The sequence below is a fragment of the Prosopis cineraria genome, unplaced genomic scaffold (assembly GCF_029017545.1).
Source record: "Prosopis cineraria cultivar Desert tree isolate PC_DT_omini unplaced genomic scaffold, ASM2901754v1 PC541, whole genome shotgun sequence".
In the NCBI taxonomy this organism is placed as follows: Eukaryota; Viridiplantae; Streptophyta; class Magnoliopsida; order Fabales; family Fabaceae; genus Prosopis; species Prosopis cineraria.
This window is the reverse complement of record NW_026555866.1, coordinates 27,136-45,110: the sequence shown is the minus strand read 5'-3', so window position 1 is coordinate 45,110 and position 17,975 is coordinate 27,136. Positions and strand designations below refer to the sequence as shown.

General features: G+C 35.7%; 1 protein-coding gene and 1 long non-coding RNA gene across 2 annotated transcripts; one reads left to right on the top strand and one right to left on the bottom strand.

Annotated features, from left to right (window-relative positions):
- Positions 1-6,304: 6,304 nt before the first annotated feature.
- Positions 6,305-8,644, bottom strand: LOC129297495 (uncharacterized). Its single transcript, XR_008590206.1, has 3 exons — positions 8,600-8,644; positions 7,404-7,449; positions 6,305-6,426 (listed from the first exon to the last, which is right to left on the bottom strand). It is a non-coding gene; the product is annotated as an uncharacterized LOC129297495 (long non-coding RNA).
- Positions 8,645-11,275: 2,631 nt separating this feature from the next.
- LOC129297498 (ABC transporter B family member 1-like) lies at positions 11,276-17,615 on the top strand. The gene is made up of 10 exons (XM_054935830.1): positions 11,276-11,985; positions 12,064-12,118; positions 12,212-12,387; positions 12,491-12,691; positions 12,831-13,090; positions 13,183-13,499; positions 13,724-13,947; positions 14,826-15,199; positions 15,304-16,018; positions 16,103-17,615. The coding sequence occupies exons 1-10, from the start codon at positions 11,545-11,547 to the stop codon at positions 17,384-17,386; spliced, it is 4,047 nt and encodes a 1,348-aa protein (XP_054791805.1). The 5' UTR covers positions 11,276-11,544; the 3' UTR covers positions 17,387-17,615.
- The last annotated feature ends 360 nt before the right edge of the window (positions 17,616-17,975 follow it).

Sequence of the window (17,975 nt, the reverse complement as noted above, 5' to 3'; positions counted from 1 at the left end):
GAGAGAGAAATTCTTGCATAGACTGATACATAACGTGATCCATGATTTTCATTAAAAATATGTTATATAATATAATTATAAATATAAATTAATTCTAATTAAAACAATGATACAGAGAGGGGAGACAAGAATTAAAAGAGCACTGTATTCTAAAAATAAAATTATTAAAGATAATGAAATATAAACTTTTATTTGAAAAAAACCAGTATAACCTGGTATGTTTTTACTGGACAAAGTATAAATAATGTAGTGCACGTTCATACAATAATTTATCATGGGAGAGGTCATGCTTCGACTTGTGGAAGGAATAAAAAAATCTTGGTTTATTCCGTGCTCTCACAATATTAACGTTTTACTTTCCCTCCCAATAACTGTTTTCCTTGACCTTGTCTTTCCATTTAAATATTTCCTTGTACCAAAACAAATTATTTTCTCCGCAGTCTAGTAATCTATCCTTATCTTTTTCCCAGGTACAGTTCAGATTTCAAAAATGGAGGATAATAATGTCACAAGTTGATTGCTGAGGCTAGCAGTGAGGTGAGCCTGTGAGGTCTCTAGTGGTCTAAATGATCGTGAACAGATTTCCTACCCGTATCAAGATTTTGACATAAAGATGCTGTTTTTACATATCCCTGTAGCTTGTGTAGTTCAATAATTCAATTCCAGCACATGCACCTTCTTTTCTCTTCTCTTTCAGCGAGCCTATTGGGAAATTTTTCCACGACCCAATCTTTTCAGCTTTTCGTGGCCCCGCCAATTTAATTGTCAATTCGACTTATAACTAACTTGTTCTGTGCCCAATTCTACCAGTTCTAACCTTTGACTTGTTTGCCTCTTCGTGAAAGGTACCACCTTCTCAAGTAACATTTGGAAATTTAACCCTTTCTGGCTTCTTAGCTAGTCTGTGTCAAAGTTAACTTGTGCTCTCTTAATTCCTTGGAAACCTAGAAAAAGAAAGAAACCATCAAGTGTGAACGTTTTATACATGAAATAAAGGAGATTATTTAGAAGACCGAGTTTAGAAATCAGACTAGGCATTAACTAACTTTGTTTACTTCTTTCCCTATTAACATACAGTCTAAAAGTAGTTTTCGCAGGACAGAGGTACTTCAAGTCTTCAATCATAGTTGAAGAAACGTAACAAGTGAGGCCATTTTCCTTCAGTCTCTTCAATCAGTGCTCTGTTTCGTATAGGGCTGGCTACGACTTCTCACCCAATGTGAAAAGCCAAAACTGCATATCCACCAAGGTTGATTCATGCGCCTACAGGTTCTTCCTGATCACTTTCAGCACTGGCAATCAGAAAATGACCCAGAAAATCCAAATGTGGATTTCCATTATAATGATCCTGCAAGGTTGCCATCTTGGCGAGATCTATCAATGAGCAATGAAAAGTACTAGCCTGGTCCATTACTGCTATCACTTTTGTTTTTGTGTGATTCTTAAACGTCATTTTCACATAATAATCTTTTTTTCTTGTGATCAACATTTCCAAGATCTGGCCCTCATTTCATCTCTGTTGATGTCGCGTGATTTTGAAATTTCACCGAATTATATGGATGCCAAGGCTGTCATATAATTGAGAGCCAGACCTTGTTTTTCTGGTGAGGACTTTGATATCTCGTAGAAGTTACATATTCCTACTTTTGCATGACCATAGACTTGAGAAAGGAATTGGGAGAGCAAATAAAAATAATCAGAAATCAGTGCAATACTTTATCCTACACTGAATTTTGACAGTGATATTGCTTGAAAATTTTGGGCTACTAGCTGCAATGTTCGACACATAACAAACGGATAGCTTCAAAAGAAACGAACTTTCTTGTATTTCTAGTGAGCAAATAGTTTTCCTATGAGATGACTATATCCGAGGGACACTTGCGTGAGGGAGGGAAAAAAAATCACACAAATACATAACCAAAGGTCATATTCTTTTCTTCTTTTGGTAAACACCTCTCCTTTTTTCTTTGGTGAATCTACTCTCAAGACATCGCTAACAAGTGATTCTTCAGTGAAATGTAATCCATGGAACTTTCTGTTTGGTGATGGAATAGCAAGGCTTTTTCTTAGCAAATAGGTATCCTATTTATACTTAAGTGAAAAGGGGATTAAGGTAAAATAAAAACAGAAGATTTGGACCAAAAGTAAAAAGATCAACGGAAAATGAGCCAGCTAATACATGTACGGACAATTGAAATTACAGGGAAGAGTTTCTTGTGGGGTTGGCCCACTCTTCATGTAATTGCTGTACAATCAAAATTTGGTAGCGTGTGATGCTTTGTCAAAAAGAAAAAGGGCTTCGCACACCCTGGAAAATAAAGAAGGACATGTACTTAAACAGTTAAAACCTAATAAAGCAGAGGCGAATCAAAGAAGGGGCAGGAAAATGGAATACAAGCCACCAAGTAGAAAAAGAAAGGGGAAAGGGCAAAACAAAACAGTGAAAGGGACAAAAAGGAAATGGGCCCTGAAGCATGGGAAGTAAAGGAGAGAAGGAGATGCCAAAGTGATGATGATAATTCACAGTAAGTACACACACATGCATATATATTATTATCACTAACATGAACACATGGATTCCAAACCAATTCCCCACTATGCAACAAATAATTTTTCATCATTAGACCACGCCACCCATTGCTCCCTTTTTGTCATTTTAGTCCTTCCCAGAGGTCAACTTTCATCTAACACTACACACATTATATATGGGCCCATCAACACCATTTCACCCTCCACTATTCTTTCTCTGGATTACAACCATTATCCCTTCAATGGGTTTTTCCCACCATCGGTCATTCTCAAAATTATTTTGTTCCTCTCACTCTTCACCGTCACCAGCACAGAAAGGACTAGTCTTTCTTTCTTTTTTTAAAAAAAGGTTTCTTTTTGAAATTTTACCTTTACCCCTTCCTCTCGCATTCTTTCCTGGTTGATTGTTGCTTGAAATACTTAATTCCTCTGCCAAAAATACTGATACCTCATTAAAAGTCAAGCCTAAATTTTCTTCTCTAATTATTTCACAGCCCCACTTCAACTAATTTTTCTAATTTCAGGATAGTTTCGTATCTTGTTAAGAAATAAAAGAAAGCAGATGCTCATATTAATTAACCATCATCAGTTCCTTCAACCACTTACGTGTCTGCGTGTGTAACAGCAGAAAAAATATCATCTGTACGCTTCAAGAATCTAAATAAAGATGACCTAACCATGTGGCTGCAACAAATTTTTTATGCACAAAACACTTCTTATAATTAAAAGCGCATGTAAGAGCAGACAGACACACACACACATATCTTGGTGGACGCCACTATGAATTTCTTCTTAAGGATCAATAATACAACTAAATAGTTGGTTTCATTCTGTGTGCTAGGCTTGCTGCCTTTAAGGATACCTGTTATAGGAAACCAAGATCGCTTTCTGTGATTCTTCTCTGTAGGATTCCACCATCTAAACGTTATTTGAAAACAAGACCCAAAAGGCTAATAATCACAATGGAGTGGGCGATATTCTTTTCTGCTTAATTAAATTATTGATGCAGTATAGAACAAGTTCATGCATTAGCATTGGTATATAAACTATTATAATTATAACCACCCTGGAAATGTTTTGATACACCCACTAAAGGGAATATCTCATGAGACTGATCATTCATTCGTGCTTCGACACGAAGCATTTTGGCGAATCCTGACAAATGGAATGAAATGAGTTGTTAATAATGTGATTCATCTTTTGCAAACTCTATTTATCTTCTTTTTATATCCAAGTGCTTTATTTTGCGCAGCAGATAGATTTAATATCTGAATAGCGAGGTCAATATCTTTTGTATCTGGATTTAAATTAATTACCTCCTTTTTTATGAGCCATTGGTGCTTGGTGGGTTTATAAATGCAGCTCACTACCAGCTGGGATATTCTTTTACTTATTTGTTTGATCACTTATTTATTGATCAATGCGGTGATATTTTTTTCAGTGTTAGTGATTATTTGTTAGATTTGAAATTTGATACTTCGTTTTTTTTTTTTGGCCCAGGATACTACGTTGTTGTTGTTGTTATTGTTGTTATTATTATTATTATTATATGAGAAGGATGCTATGTTCTTTAAAACTGAATAATTTATCTGTTCGTTGCATTTTTTATGGCCGCCAAAAATGACTGGGACGCGGATTGACCGGAATTGTAAATTAGGGTGGTGTGAATTCTGTACAATGCATGAAAGAATCTCCTGCATTTTTTTGTTATTTGAATTAAATCTTACTCTTTTATCTGATTTTTTTTAAAGGCTTACACTGAGATATTCGATATAGGTTAAACATATATCATCAGCTAGTCACTAAGTTGTCCATGCATGTCTGTTGGTAGAAATTTGGCTATAAAATCCAAAATCTTTCTGATAAGATCTGCCATTCTCAACTGCCAAATTATGATATTATTTGACATAAACGGGCACCTCTTTTTTTAGAGAGAGAGAGAGGGAAGAAACACGGCAGAAAGAGGTTGAGAATGAATTATTATTAAGCCCAAAAGTTGCGTCTGATTTGAGACATTAGTTTAAAATTAGTCGGTAGGTTAGAGTCATGGACGGTTGTTGAGAGTTCGGACAATAATAAGCCATGGTGGATTATTTGGCCATCTTCAGAACTTGGGATTTTCAAACATTTACTTATCATTAGTCTACTCAACCCTTGTTCGTACTATTAACTTGCTTTTAATGTAAACCATACATATTACAAATTATTTCTTCTATTCCTTTTTATAAAATAAAATATATACCCCTCTGATTTTCAAGATAGGCCAAGCTCCGAAAGCTTTCTCAAAAAAACAAAAATTTTTAATCCTTCGTTTAAGATAAGGTTAGAGTAATTTTTAAGTTTTATTCTTTATTTATTATAGTTTGAATTAGTTGTAGTTATTAGCTTTCAAGAAGAGCAAAATTATATTTTCAAAACAATAAAATTGATTATCATCTTTAATCTTTAAAACTATCTCATCTTCTCAAGAATATCCTTAATTTAGTTTTTTTTTGTCTTACACACACTTTTTCTCTTTTAATCAATTAAAAGCACTATTTTTAAGGTGTAATTTAAAAAAAATTATCGATAACTACATAAATTATGTGAACTGCCTTTTGAATAAAAACGTTAAAACCCAAGTTATCTCGTGAAAAGGAATGGAGGGATTTCTTCAAATGTTGCCAATCTTGTCCGATGATCTCAATATTTGGACACCATTTAAGAAAACACGAACACGCTCTATCTCTATCTGTTACGCATTATGAGATTTTTTTTTTTTTTTTGTGAAATATGTATTAAAAATATAAGATTTTATTATTTTTAAATGTAATTAATTTGATTTTTTTAAATGTCCTTAATTAAAGGTGTGGTTAAAAATAGTTTTTAATCAAGACAATCTATTAAATAATAATAAATATAAAAAAAAATGTAACATTTAAATATTATTAACTAATTTTAAATGGAGAGAATGTGTGCACACAAAATTGCTAATTGAGTTGTTTATTTATTTGAAAACATCTCCAGACGACACACAGCTATAGGGTGCTTGGAGAGGTTTTTAACCAAGATACTATATAATGGAAAAGAAAATACAAAAATGCTACATTGTGAGAATTATTTTTCAAAATACTACATGTAAAATCGTGCAGGGGAGAACGACTTTTAAAATTCATCAAATTAAGAACGATTTCCTCAATACATCATTTGTCTCCCTCCAAAACTTGTTCTTGAAAAGAATGATTTATCAACTTCATCCGCCTTGTCCCATCATATAATTTGTGTAATAATTTAGTAATCATTTAAACAAAAATAATGAATAAATAATTGTTACTGATTAAAAAATTATTATGTGGTGCATTAAATAAAAAATTAATAATAAATAATTATCAGGTTTTATAAAAATTAATAATGAATGATTAAGTTATATGAATTAAAAGTGAAAATTAACTATATGTCTACATCTACAATTAAGAGAAACTGAACATACAAAACATTAACGACTAGATATTAAGATTTTACTAAAAAATATAAATTTCAATATAAAAGTTGAAAAAATATATTAAGAAAGTGTACTTTAATTAGATGAAAAGTCAGGTTTCAAATAAATAAAAGGAAGAAAATATACTTTAAACTTTGATCATAACACTAACAGAATCAATTAGAGTAGAGAAATGGATTAAAAAAAAATATTTTAAAGTTTAAATAAGAGATAAATGAGAGAGCACGAAAAATATAGAAATGAGAAGTGCGTGAATAAACTAGGTAAATAAAAACAAATAACATTATATTCAATCTCGCTAACATAAAAATAAAATGAAAAGAATAGGAATTACCTTTGAATAGACTAGAGAAGTCTTGCAATATCTACCCTTAATCTCACTACCATTGTCTTTATGTCTTCAATCCTTTACATAGCTAGTAAAAACGCATACACATGAATTTTCTAATCCCACATGTGAAAAGTGAAAGCTGGGGAATTTCTTAACAAATGAAGAAGAATTTGACAAAACGATCAAAGGAGAAAAAAAAGCAAATATTTAAAATAAAATGTCACATCAATAAAAATAAACTTAATGTAATTTCACTTTTCATGAAAAAAAATTTCTTACTTTAAAATTATTTTAGATGAGAATGATTTTTTCTGAAGTTTAAATTTGTTCTCTATCTGAATGATTTTTGGTACAGTATTTTAATAAATATTTTTCACTTTGCGGCATTTAGATAATTTCTTTTAATATGTGTAGTAACTTGGTATTCATTTAGTAAGATAAATGTTTATTGTTGTTGTTGTATAGTAACTTGGTAAAAAAGCCAAGTGAAGGAGATGGGAGGCAGGTCCATTAGCATTCTGATCACATGTCCAGTCGTTAGGATGCCAGTGTGTAACACACCAAATTTTTTTTTTTTTTAAAATAATTTAACTCAACCATAGTTGGGTTACAGCCACCCAACACATTTTTATATCAATAATTTTGATATAAAATATTTTATAATTGGCTTCAACTCACACACTATAACATTTCAGATAAATTTTTACCTCCCACATGCCATTAGGCTAAATCACATTTGTCCATCCTTATACTCCCAACAAGTAAACTAAATTACATTTGTCCATCCTTATACTCCCAACAAGTAAAATAAGCAATTTAATCAATTTTCAACACAAGCCAGTTATTTGACCTTATAATCATGCCATTTTAACCAATCCAAAATAAACCAAATATTAAAATTACAGTCATCCAAATTGTACCAAAAATAGAAATAGTTTGAAAGGCATGATTACATTTATATATTCATATAATTGACAATAAACATAAAAAAGTCCTAATATTGGCAATATAACACATTATAAATCATAAATTAAATATCCAAAAGAGACAGTGGATCTATACCACTAAGCCTCTGGGACTCCTCTACGTGTCACTCGTGGCTCTTCTCCTGAAAATTGTTAACCACATAATGAGACTCAAAAGTCCCAGTAACCAAAGCCAATTTATGATAGTGTATACAAACAGTTAAGTGTGTGCTTACTAAGTGAGAATTAAAAATAATATAATTCCAACAAATATAAGAAATATTATAATAAACACAAACAACCATCCTTATATCCCTCCATTAACCTCGAGCCGTAGCCCTCACTCGGTGCTAAATTACCCGGCCAAAGGTAGATTAGCCCGAGCCCTTACAAACCACCTATTGAGCTCTAATAGGGGCATACCACGTGGCACATAAATACAACAATAATAGCAAGTCTCCCAACACCTCCCACAATAATTAAACAAATTCATAATAATATTGCACAATTATACAATATTACAAAATTCATAATTTTCTCAATAATCACCCAATTAACAAGAAGTAACACTAATCATAAATTAAAAGCATGGTTACCTTGTGGCTTTTTCAATAAATTATTCCTTAAAATTTCTCTCTCTCCACAATCTTCACCAGTAATACAATCTACAAATAACATATTATTTATAAATATTAGTTTCAATTTTTGAAACTAATAAAATAATTCTAATAATAGAATTAAAAATATAACATAATTTCTAATCTCAATCTTAATACAAATCTATAGTTAATACTATTAAGTAAAATTTTTAACTCCTCTTTTAATTATCAATAAACATTAATAATCTAAAAATCAAATTTTAAACTAATTTCTATTATCAAAATTTTTTTTTATTTTATAAATTCGTACCTAAAATACCCAAAAATTAAAAATTGAGTCTCTAGCTTAGAATCATAATTCTATAACCATAATAATTCATTTCTCATCCCAAATAATCATCTAAACCTCAATAAATCAACATATATTTTCAGATCTAGTTTAGAATTTGATCCATAAGCCACAGATTCAAAGATCATCAATAAATTTATACTCTAGAACATTTATTATACTACTGACAACCTCAAAAATCATATTTATTCAACATAAATTCATCCCTCTTCCAGATCTTAAATTTTCTACCACTACAAACTCAGAAACTAAATAAGAAGGATGACTAAGAAAAATTTTTAGAACACTTACTTAGTCTTGAAAAGCTTAAAATCACACCCTAAATATCCTATTAAAAACTCTTACCTTAAAAATTTAGATATTTCGCACCGGAAACTCGCTTCTCTCCGCCTCAGCTCGCGCGCAGAATGAATGAGGAAATGAAGGAAGGTGAGTTTTTATAAAAATTCAGTGGGTCCCACACATTTTTTTTTTATTATTTTCTTCTTCTCTCTCTTCCCCCCTTTTTTTTTATTATTATTTTATACTTACTATTCATGTGGTGCCGAAAGCAAATTCGTTTTCTCTTCTTCTTCCTTTTTTTTTTTTTTTTTGTTTTGGCATACCTTTTTCCCTTTTTTTTTATTATAATAATAATTTAATAATTAATTTTTTTTAATTAATTTTTTTTTAATAAATTTATTTTTTTTTTAAATTTTTTTTTTATTTAGAATTATATCCTAAATTAGATTTAATAATCATTTTCTACTAATTTTCTTACCTCTAAATATTATTTTTTTTTTTTAAAAAAAAAATTTCTATTAACCTAAATTAACTATTAAAATTTAAATTGGGATGTTACACAGTGAAACTACCTAGGGGAAGGAAGCTTCACCATAACGTGCAAATTAAGATCAAATAATCTCCTTACGTCTTTAAAATATACGCAGGAAAAAAAATGGTCATCAACTGCGAGAAAGACAAGGAGTGGCATAATTGGGGTCACAATATACCTCCTTTTGAGAGAAGCACTTGAGTGGGTGCTTGAGTATTTGTTGTATTTGATAACACCATTTAACTTTCTTCGCTTGCTGCTATAATTGGTTTAGCCTTTAATTAAACATATAATCCATTGGTAGAATAATGCCATGCCTGCTATGGTCATAGTACAACCACCTCCAAAATTCATCTCTCCTTGACTTTGAAATCTACTTTAATGGATTAGCGTAAGCAGATAAAATTTCTTCATTAGTGGATGACTTGCTGCAGGCCAATATATTTCTAAGATTACTTGTCATAACCTGGTTAAATCCCCAGAGAAAGTGTGAGTCAGAAGTTACTTTATCCATTTGTATTTACTATTCTCCCATTTATAGGTTTCCAGATATGTAATGTACGTATTCTTCTTGTTCCTCATGAACCACACCATGGTCCTTCAGTTCAGTCCCTTTCATTAATGCCTCCCTAAACTCGTGGACACTTTCTCAATTTTCAGCCCCCAAGAGTATATCAGACACATCCTTCTCATGAAGTAATAAAGTTTCTGCACCTGTTTTCTTACTGCAATTAACTAAGGAATTTCAGGACTAGTTTCCCCATGAAAATATACATACCAAATGCAGAGATCTAAAAAAAATGGAAATAAATGTAACCCCACAAAAGAAGAAACTAAAAAAAAAAAAAAGTCGATCTTAAATCTTTTTAATGATGCCCCATTTTGCAAGCCAGCTCTTTCCCATGCTCGACAAGTGCCCGTGGATACAGAGCACTTCAGAGAACAGAGCCTGGTATGTAAAAACTGTACGACAAGCGTGTGAAGGGAGAAAGAAATCCAACATGCACCTTTTTCCCTTTACCTGTGACAACCCATATTTTAATTTAACTTCCTGCTAAAGAAATTTTAAAAGCTGCCATTAATTTCCCTTAAGTATTGATCTAATTATTGACTGACACCAATTTTTTATGCGAAATAGGGCAAAAAATATATTCCAGCTTCGGGGAATTTTCAGTGTCAGAACTCCAGTCGCGTTATAGTATTTTAGCTAAATAAAGTAGAAGACTTGATGACCTTATATTCTTAGTTAAATTGAAAGCGTAATTTAATTTAAGCGCTGCTTGCCAGTCTCTGGATGAATCAATTAACTGAAAGTTTTAATCAATTCTGATTTAAAATAGTCGTTGTCCCTAAACAAATTGTATATTTCGCCGTCCTTTTCAGTAAAGAATCAAATTTTGGAGCATACCCAGATTTGTCGACGATTAATTTGACACGTATGTCGAACATTACATTGGTTCTCTCATTTTCATTGCATAACTAAACGTTCAGGGTTCATGACATGTCACAAGGTTCTAACGAAACCGATAGCTTAGATATTAATTGAGATCTGTGATATGCCTGCAACGTTCAAGGTTTCAAACTGTTTAAAGGTAGTAGACTAGGTTTAATACAATCCTTGATGTCTTTTTACCATTTTTAATGGTTTTTCAAAAGAGATAAAACAAAGCAGGCTTGCAAAGTTGCTTTTTTAATTGATTTTTAGTTGTTCTGCGTATTATTATTATTTTTTCTTGATGTCTTTTTTAATTGATTTTTAGTTGTTCTGCGTATTATTACACATTGTTTTTAATTTGTTTTTGGTCGCCTCCCTTGCTTCTGAGCAGAGAAAACCGGCGCACTCTATGGAGACGGATTCAGAAGTGTAAAGCCTCAGACAAGCAAAATTCGCCTTTTTAGCGAATTAACTTGCAGTAAAAGCCAAACCTGAAGAATGGAAAATCGACAGTCATTAAATTTTAATTTTTGAATAAAATTTATGAATAATTAAAAAAGCGAAACAATATTTAATGATCCGTTCTTTTATGGAGTATACTTCGAATTTGTTCCAGTCAAAAACCAATCTTCAAGTTTTCACAGTGTTCTTTGTCGGGTGGAGGAAATGAAAACGAAACTTTCTCTCTCCTATCCTCTTTCTTCCTTTCCCATTCCCATCCCTCCGAAATTTCTCTGTCTAGGTTCTCACCATCCGTCGCTTTCGGTGTTTTTTACAAAATTAAGCGAACTGGAACAGTAACCCTCTGCTGCTAACCCTTACAGCTTCCCCACTCATTCAACATAGTCCGTCGCGACCAAGAATAAGGATGAGGAATGGAGAATGAGAGAGAAAATCATTAGAGGAAGGAAGAGAGCACTATTTAAAAAAAAAAAAAAACAGAGAGCGGAAAAGTTGGAAGCAGAAAGACAGGTAGAGAGAGTGAGATAATAGAGGTGTGGGGAGTGAGAAGCCCTTCATAAAAGCTTTGGAATTTTGCAAATGTCACAAGATTCTGTTGAGATAAAGACGATTGAGCAGTGGAGATGGTCGGAAATGCAAGGCCTTGAGCTCGTCTCTCCTGCTCCTATTTCTTACCCTCACACAACACCAACACAAACAGAGGAAAACAGAGAGGCGAAGCCAATGGAGGCGGTTCAGGAAGGAGAGAGAAGGGAAGTTGGAAGTCTCGCTAATGGCAGTGCTGGCGGTGGAAGTAGTAGCAGTAGTGGAGAGAAGCCGGAGAATATTCCGGCTGTTGGATTTGGCGAGCTTTTCAGATTTGCCGATGGGTTGGATTACATTCTGATGACAATAGGAACGGTCGGAGCAATCGTGCACGGTTGTTCCCTGCCTTTGTTTCTCCGGTTCTTCGCGGATCTCGTTAATTCTTTTGGGTCGAATGCCAATAATGTGGACAAGATGACCCAGGAAGTCGTCAAGGTAATGGGATTACGATTCATAATCTGATACATACTGATGTGAATGCGAATTGAAACTCTGCGTTTGTGGTATTTGTAGTACGCATTTTACTTCCTGGTGGTGGGTGCTGCTATATGGGCATCATCGTGGGCAGGTGAATTACTCTCTGAGACTGTGACTAAGGCTTTCTGGTTTGAGTTTCTATTTAGTGTTTGAATGTGATTAGAGAAGCTCCTACTTGTTGCAGAGATATCTTGCTGGATGTGGACTGGTGAGAGGCAATCAACGAGGATGAGAATCAAGTACCTGGACGCTGCCTTAAACCAGGACATCCAATACTTTGACACCGAGGTTAGAACATCTGACGTTGTTTTTGCCATCAACACTGATGCCGTCATGGTCCAGGACGCCATTAGCGAGAAGGTGAAGCAAACACCGTAACGAATTCAACCATTTTTCCTCTGTTTCGTTTCATTTGGTTTCACTACTGGAGTGTTTAATCCAAATTTTCTTGCTCTATGAGCAGCTGGGCAATTTCATTCACTACATGGCGACTTTTGTTTCTGGATTTGTGGTGGGTTTCACCGCCGTTTGGCAATTGGCTCTTGTTACCCTGGCCGTAGTCCCCATGATAGCTGTAATCGGAGGCATCCACACCACCACCTTGACCAAGCTCTCCGCCAAAGGCCAAGATGCTCTCTCTAAAGCTGGAAACATCGTGGAACAGGTAAGAGAAGGAATTAACGCAGATTGATGCTTCTTTTGCTGTTTTCCAATCTTCCGATTTATGTTGATACAGACAAAATTTTAACCTTCTGAGCATTATCTCTGATTCTGCATCTGGGTGTGTGTGGTTCGGATTGCAGACGATCGTGCAGATTCGAGTGGTACTGGCTTTCGTCGGGGAGAGTCGAGCATTACAGGACTACTCTTCAGCGTTGAAGGTAGCCCAAAAGATTGGCTACAAAAGTGGGTTCGCAAAGGGCATGGGATTAGGCGCCACCTACTTTGTCGTTTTCTGCTGTTATGCGCTCCTGCTATGGTACGGCGGCTACCTCGTCAGGCACCACTACACGAATGGAGGACTCGCCATTTCCACCATGTTCGCTGTTATGATTGGCGGATTGTAAGTACTACTGCGTAAAATTCCATTTCCATTCGTTTCAATGCGCCTTCGAATCAAATTATATACCTTTTTCACTGTTTCAATTCCAAAAGAGGTTTGGGGCAATCTGTGCCAAGCATCGCTGCATTTACAAAGGGCAGAGTCGCTGCCGCAAAAATTTTCCGAATCATCGATCACAAACCGGGTGTGGACCGTAATACGGATTCGGGTTTGGAATTAGAGTCGGTGACTGGGTTAGTTGAGCTCAAAAATGTGGATTTCTCATACCCGTCAAGGCCAGATGTTCGGATCCTCGATAATTTCTCTTTGAATGTGCCGGCCGGCAAGACCATCGCGTTGGTCGGCAGCAGTGGTTCCGGCAAGAGCACTGTCGTCTCTCTCATCGAGAGATTCTATGACCCCACTTCAGGTAAACTCGTCAATTAGATTTGCAGTAAATGCACAGTTTGACCACACATTCTTACGCATCAGTCAGTTTTTTAAAGGGAAACTTTTTGTTATATAAATTTATTCTATTTTAAAAATGGTTTATTTGTCCCATGTTAATACTAGTTTTTTTTTTTTTTAAATACTCGTACTCTGAATGACATTTAGTAATTAGTTTAGAAGTCGCTGAATGGTCCTCCTGTACAGGACAAGTTCTGCTAGATGGACATGACATTAAAACGTTGAAGCTGAGGTGGCTGAGGCAGCAAATAGGACTTGTAAGCCAAGAGCCTGCATTATTTGCAACCACTATCAGAGAAAATATATTGTTGGGTAGGCCTGATGCTGCCCAGGTGGAGATCGAAGAGGCTGCAAGAGTAGCTAATGCCCACTCGTTTATTATCAAGCTACCCGAAGGCTATGAGACCCAGGTCAGTTAATTTAATGCTTCATTAGAACGGAAACAGCAATGTTTTTATGTGAATCAATCACTTAATTTGATTTCAGGATCTGACGTAGAAGAAGCCTTTCGTTTCGTTGATCGCAAGTCATACTTAAATTTAAAATATATTATTATAAAACAATAAAAAGGAACATAAATATTTTATTTTTACACCGCAATTAACGAGGTGGGGAAGTGCTATTATATGGAAACAGAGGTATTCCTACTTCTAGCAGTTGTGGGGTAAAGCGGATGATTGCTGAGTATGGGATCTTCACCAGAAGTTTATATTTTTATTGGTTGTTTATTGAAAATTTCTGGTAGTTTTTATCGGGCTGGATAAATTTGTTTTGTCAACGAACCAAACCCATCAATTATCAATTTTTTCTTCTCAAAATTTGGAGAAGTCAAACCAAGGGAAGTGACCGGTCATGCATTGCGTTTGGAAGTGACCAGGAGGGTAACGTGCTTCACCCAACAACGCATGTGCGCATGAATAAATTTAGAGCCACTGGAAATCTTTCCTTAAATAGTGACTAGACAAACCACCGCTGGTGGACTAACTAACCAGCGGTATCTAAACATTAAAAACAAAAAATCATCTTCGTTTTTTTATGGCCTCTATAATAGTGGAAAATACTTTTGAATCGTTCTCCTTAAACGCATTATGAGTCACAGAATAATCAGAGTACTGAATATATGTTGATTTATATTTTATATATGATGAGGCGGAAATTACTAATAAAGACAATCTTATTACCAAATCTTTTTGAAGGAAAGAATCCTCCCTTCGTCCGCTAGCTTGTAAGACTCTAGAAAGAAGGCAGACTTTTAATTAAGCTAACATTTGGTGATTTGGAATGACAGGTGGGAGAGAGAGGATTGCAACTTTCAGGAGGGCAAAAGCAGAGAATAGCAATAGCAAGGGCAATGCTGAAGAACCCGGCAATTCTTCTTTTGGATGAGGCAACAAGTGCATTAGACTCTGAATCTGAAAAGCTGGTGCAAGAAGCCCTTGACCGGTTCATGATCGGTAGAACAACTCTTGTAATTGCCCATCGCCTCTCCACCATTCGCAAAGCTGACCTTGTTGCTGTGCTTCAGCAAGGAAGTGTTTCTGAAATTGGGACTCATGATGAGCTCTTCGCTAAGGGTGAAAATGGAGTTTATGCCAAGCTTATCCGGATGCAAGAAATGGCACATGAAACTGCTATGAATAATGCCAGAAAGAGTAGTGCAAGGTAGCTTTTAGGATCACAATAGCACATTTGTCTTTTTATCCTATTAGATTAGATATTCTCAAGTTGAGGGTATATTATCCAGTGACATGACAATCTATTTGCAGGCCTTCAAGTGCAAGAAATTCTGTAAGCTCCCCAATAATTGCTCGGAATTCTTCTTATGGCCGCTCACCATATTCACGCAGGCTATCTGACTTCTCTACTTCTGATTTTAGTCTATCCCTTGATGCTTCACACCAAAATTACAGGCTTGAAAAGCTTGCCTTCAAAGAGCAAGCCAGTTCCTTTTGGCGCCTTGCAAAAATGAATTCTCCTGAATGGCTTTTTGCTTTTGTTGGTTCTATAGGCTCTGTTGTTTGCGGATCTCTCAGTGCATTCTTTGCTTATGTCCTTAGTGCTGTCCTCAGTGTCTATTACAACCCAAACCACAGATACATGATCCGAGAAATAGAAAAGTACTGTTACTTGTTGATCGGGCTTTCATCAGCTGCACTTCTCTTCAATACACTGCAACACTTCTTTTGGGATATTGTTGGTGAAAACCTTACTAAACGAGTACGGGAGAAAATGCTTACTGCTGTGCTGAAAAACGAAATGGCTTGGTTTGATCAGGAGGAAAATGAGAGTGCCCGTGTTGCAGCAAGGCTCGCCCTTGATGCCAACAATGTTAGATCAGCCATTGGAGATCGGATTTCAGTAATTGTGCAGAATACTGCACTTATGTTAGTTGCTTGTACTGCAGGGTTTGTATTGCAATGGCGCCTTGCACTTGTCCTCATAGCTGTCTTCCCCGTTGTTGTTGCAGCCACTGTTTTGCAGGTTTGTTTGTTGCATTTCATCCATCCTTGCATGCTTTGGGAGTCATTTGTTATGCCATTACTCATTATGTTGATTTTTGTATAGAAAATGTTCATGACTGGTTTTTCTGGAGACTTGGAAGCCGCACATGCCAAGGCCACACAACTTGCAGGGGAGGCTATAGCAAATGTAAGAACTGTTGCAGCCTTCAATTCAGAAACAAAAATCGTTGGTCTTTTCACTTCCAACCTTGAAACTCCACTACGACGTTGCTTTTGGAAGGGACAAATTTCTGGATGTGGATTTGGGATAGCTCAGTTTGCACTTTATGGTTCATATGCACTTGGTCTTTGGTATGCTTCTTGGCTTGTGAAGCATGGAATCTCTGATTTCTCTAAAACAATCAGAGTCTTTATGGTCCTTATGGTCTCTGCCAATGGTGCTGCTGAAACTTTAACCCTGGCTCCTGACTTCATTAAGGGAGGTCGAGCCATGAGGTCAGTCTTTGAACTTCTTGATCGTAGAACCGAAATTGAGCCAGATGACCCAGATGCTATTCCTGTTCCTGACCGGCTTCGTGGAGAAATTGAACTCAAGCACATAGACTTCTCTTACCCCACTCGCCCAGATATGCCAGTTTTTCGTGATCTCAATCTTCGTGCAAGGGCGGGTAAAACTCTTGCCCTTGTAGGGCCTAGCGGCTGCGGCAAGAGCTCAGTGATTGCACTTGTACCGAGATTCTATGATCCAACTTCTGGGCGGGTTATGGTTGACGGAAAGGACATTAGAAAATACAATCTCAAGTCCCTCAGACGCCACATTGCCATTGTACCTCAAGAGCCTTGCTTGTTTGCCTGTTCTATATATGAAAACATAGCTTATGGGAATGAGTCAGCAACTGAAGCCGAGATAGTTGAAGCAGCGACCCTTGCCAATGCTCACAAGTTCATATCTGCCCTGCCAGATGGATACAAAACCTATGTTGGGGAAAGAGGAGTCCAGCTGTCAGGAGGACAAAAACAAAGAATAGCAATAGCTCGGGCTTTTGTGAGGAAGGCGGAGATTATGCTTCTTGATGAGGCAACAAGTGCTCTTGATGCTGAATCTGAGAGGTCTGTTCAAGAGGCTCTAGACCGTGCTTGCTCTGGAAAAACTACTATTATTGTTGCTCACAGGCTATCGACTATTAGGAATGCCAGTGTGATTGCTGTGATTGATGATGGGAAAGTGGCAGAGCAAGGATCTCACTCACAGTTGTTGAAAAATCACCCTGATGGGATATATGCACGCATGATTCAGTTACAAAGGTTCACACACACTCAAGTTATTGGGATGGCCCCTGGTTCAAGTTCTGCAAGACCAAAAGATGATGATGAGAGAGAAGGTTAGTTATTCATTAGAGCTTACCAGTATTAGAGGAGTATATGCCAAATACTCTTGGTGATTATTGGCATTTTTGTTTCACACTAGTATAGTTTGTATATCATCCTTCCCCTCGTTTTCCTGTCTAAGAATGTAACTCCTTGTCTTGATGATTGTTACTAAGGAAATGACAGAGACAGATATACAAAAGGAATTTAATGAATATTAAAAGATGAATTGTTCTTCTTGTAGAAAACTCTATCTTAATCCTGTTGAGATTCTGCATTGGCCTTTTTTTTTTATTTAAAAAAAATCCTGAGATGATGCAAAGTGTGATATTAAATTGCACCGACAGTGACTGCATGACTGTGAGCATTGGGTACGGCAGTGAATGCTGATATAAATCTCTATCGCTTTCCAACATTGATAGTGTAGTTGTGGCCGTGAGGATAGAGTGGTGACGAGTAGCGGCACATTTTTGCTTCTTGACAATGCCAGACGCATCACAATCAGATCCTTAAGAAAAGCCTTTCATAGCGATGCGAAATCTTGTGGTGTTGATCCCGATGAGGTGTGAGTACAAATGATAGGGTTTGTAGCCTAGAGAACTAAATTA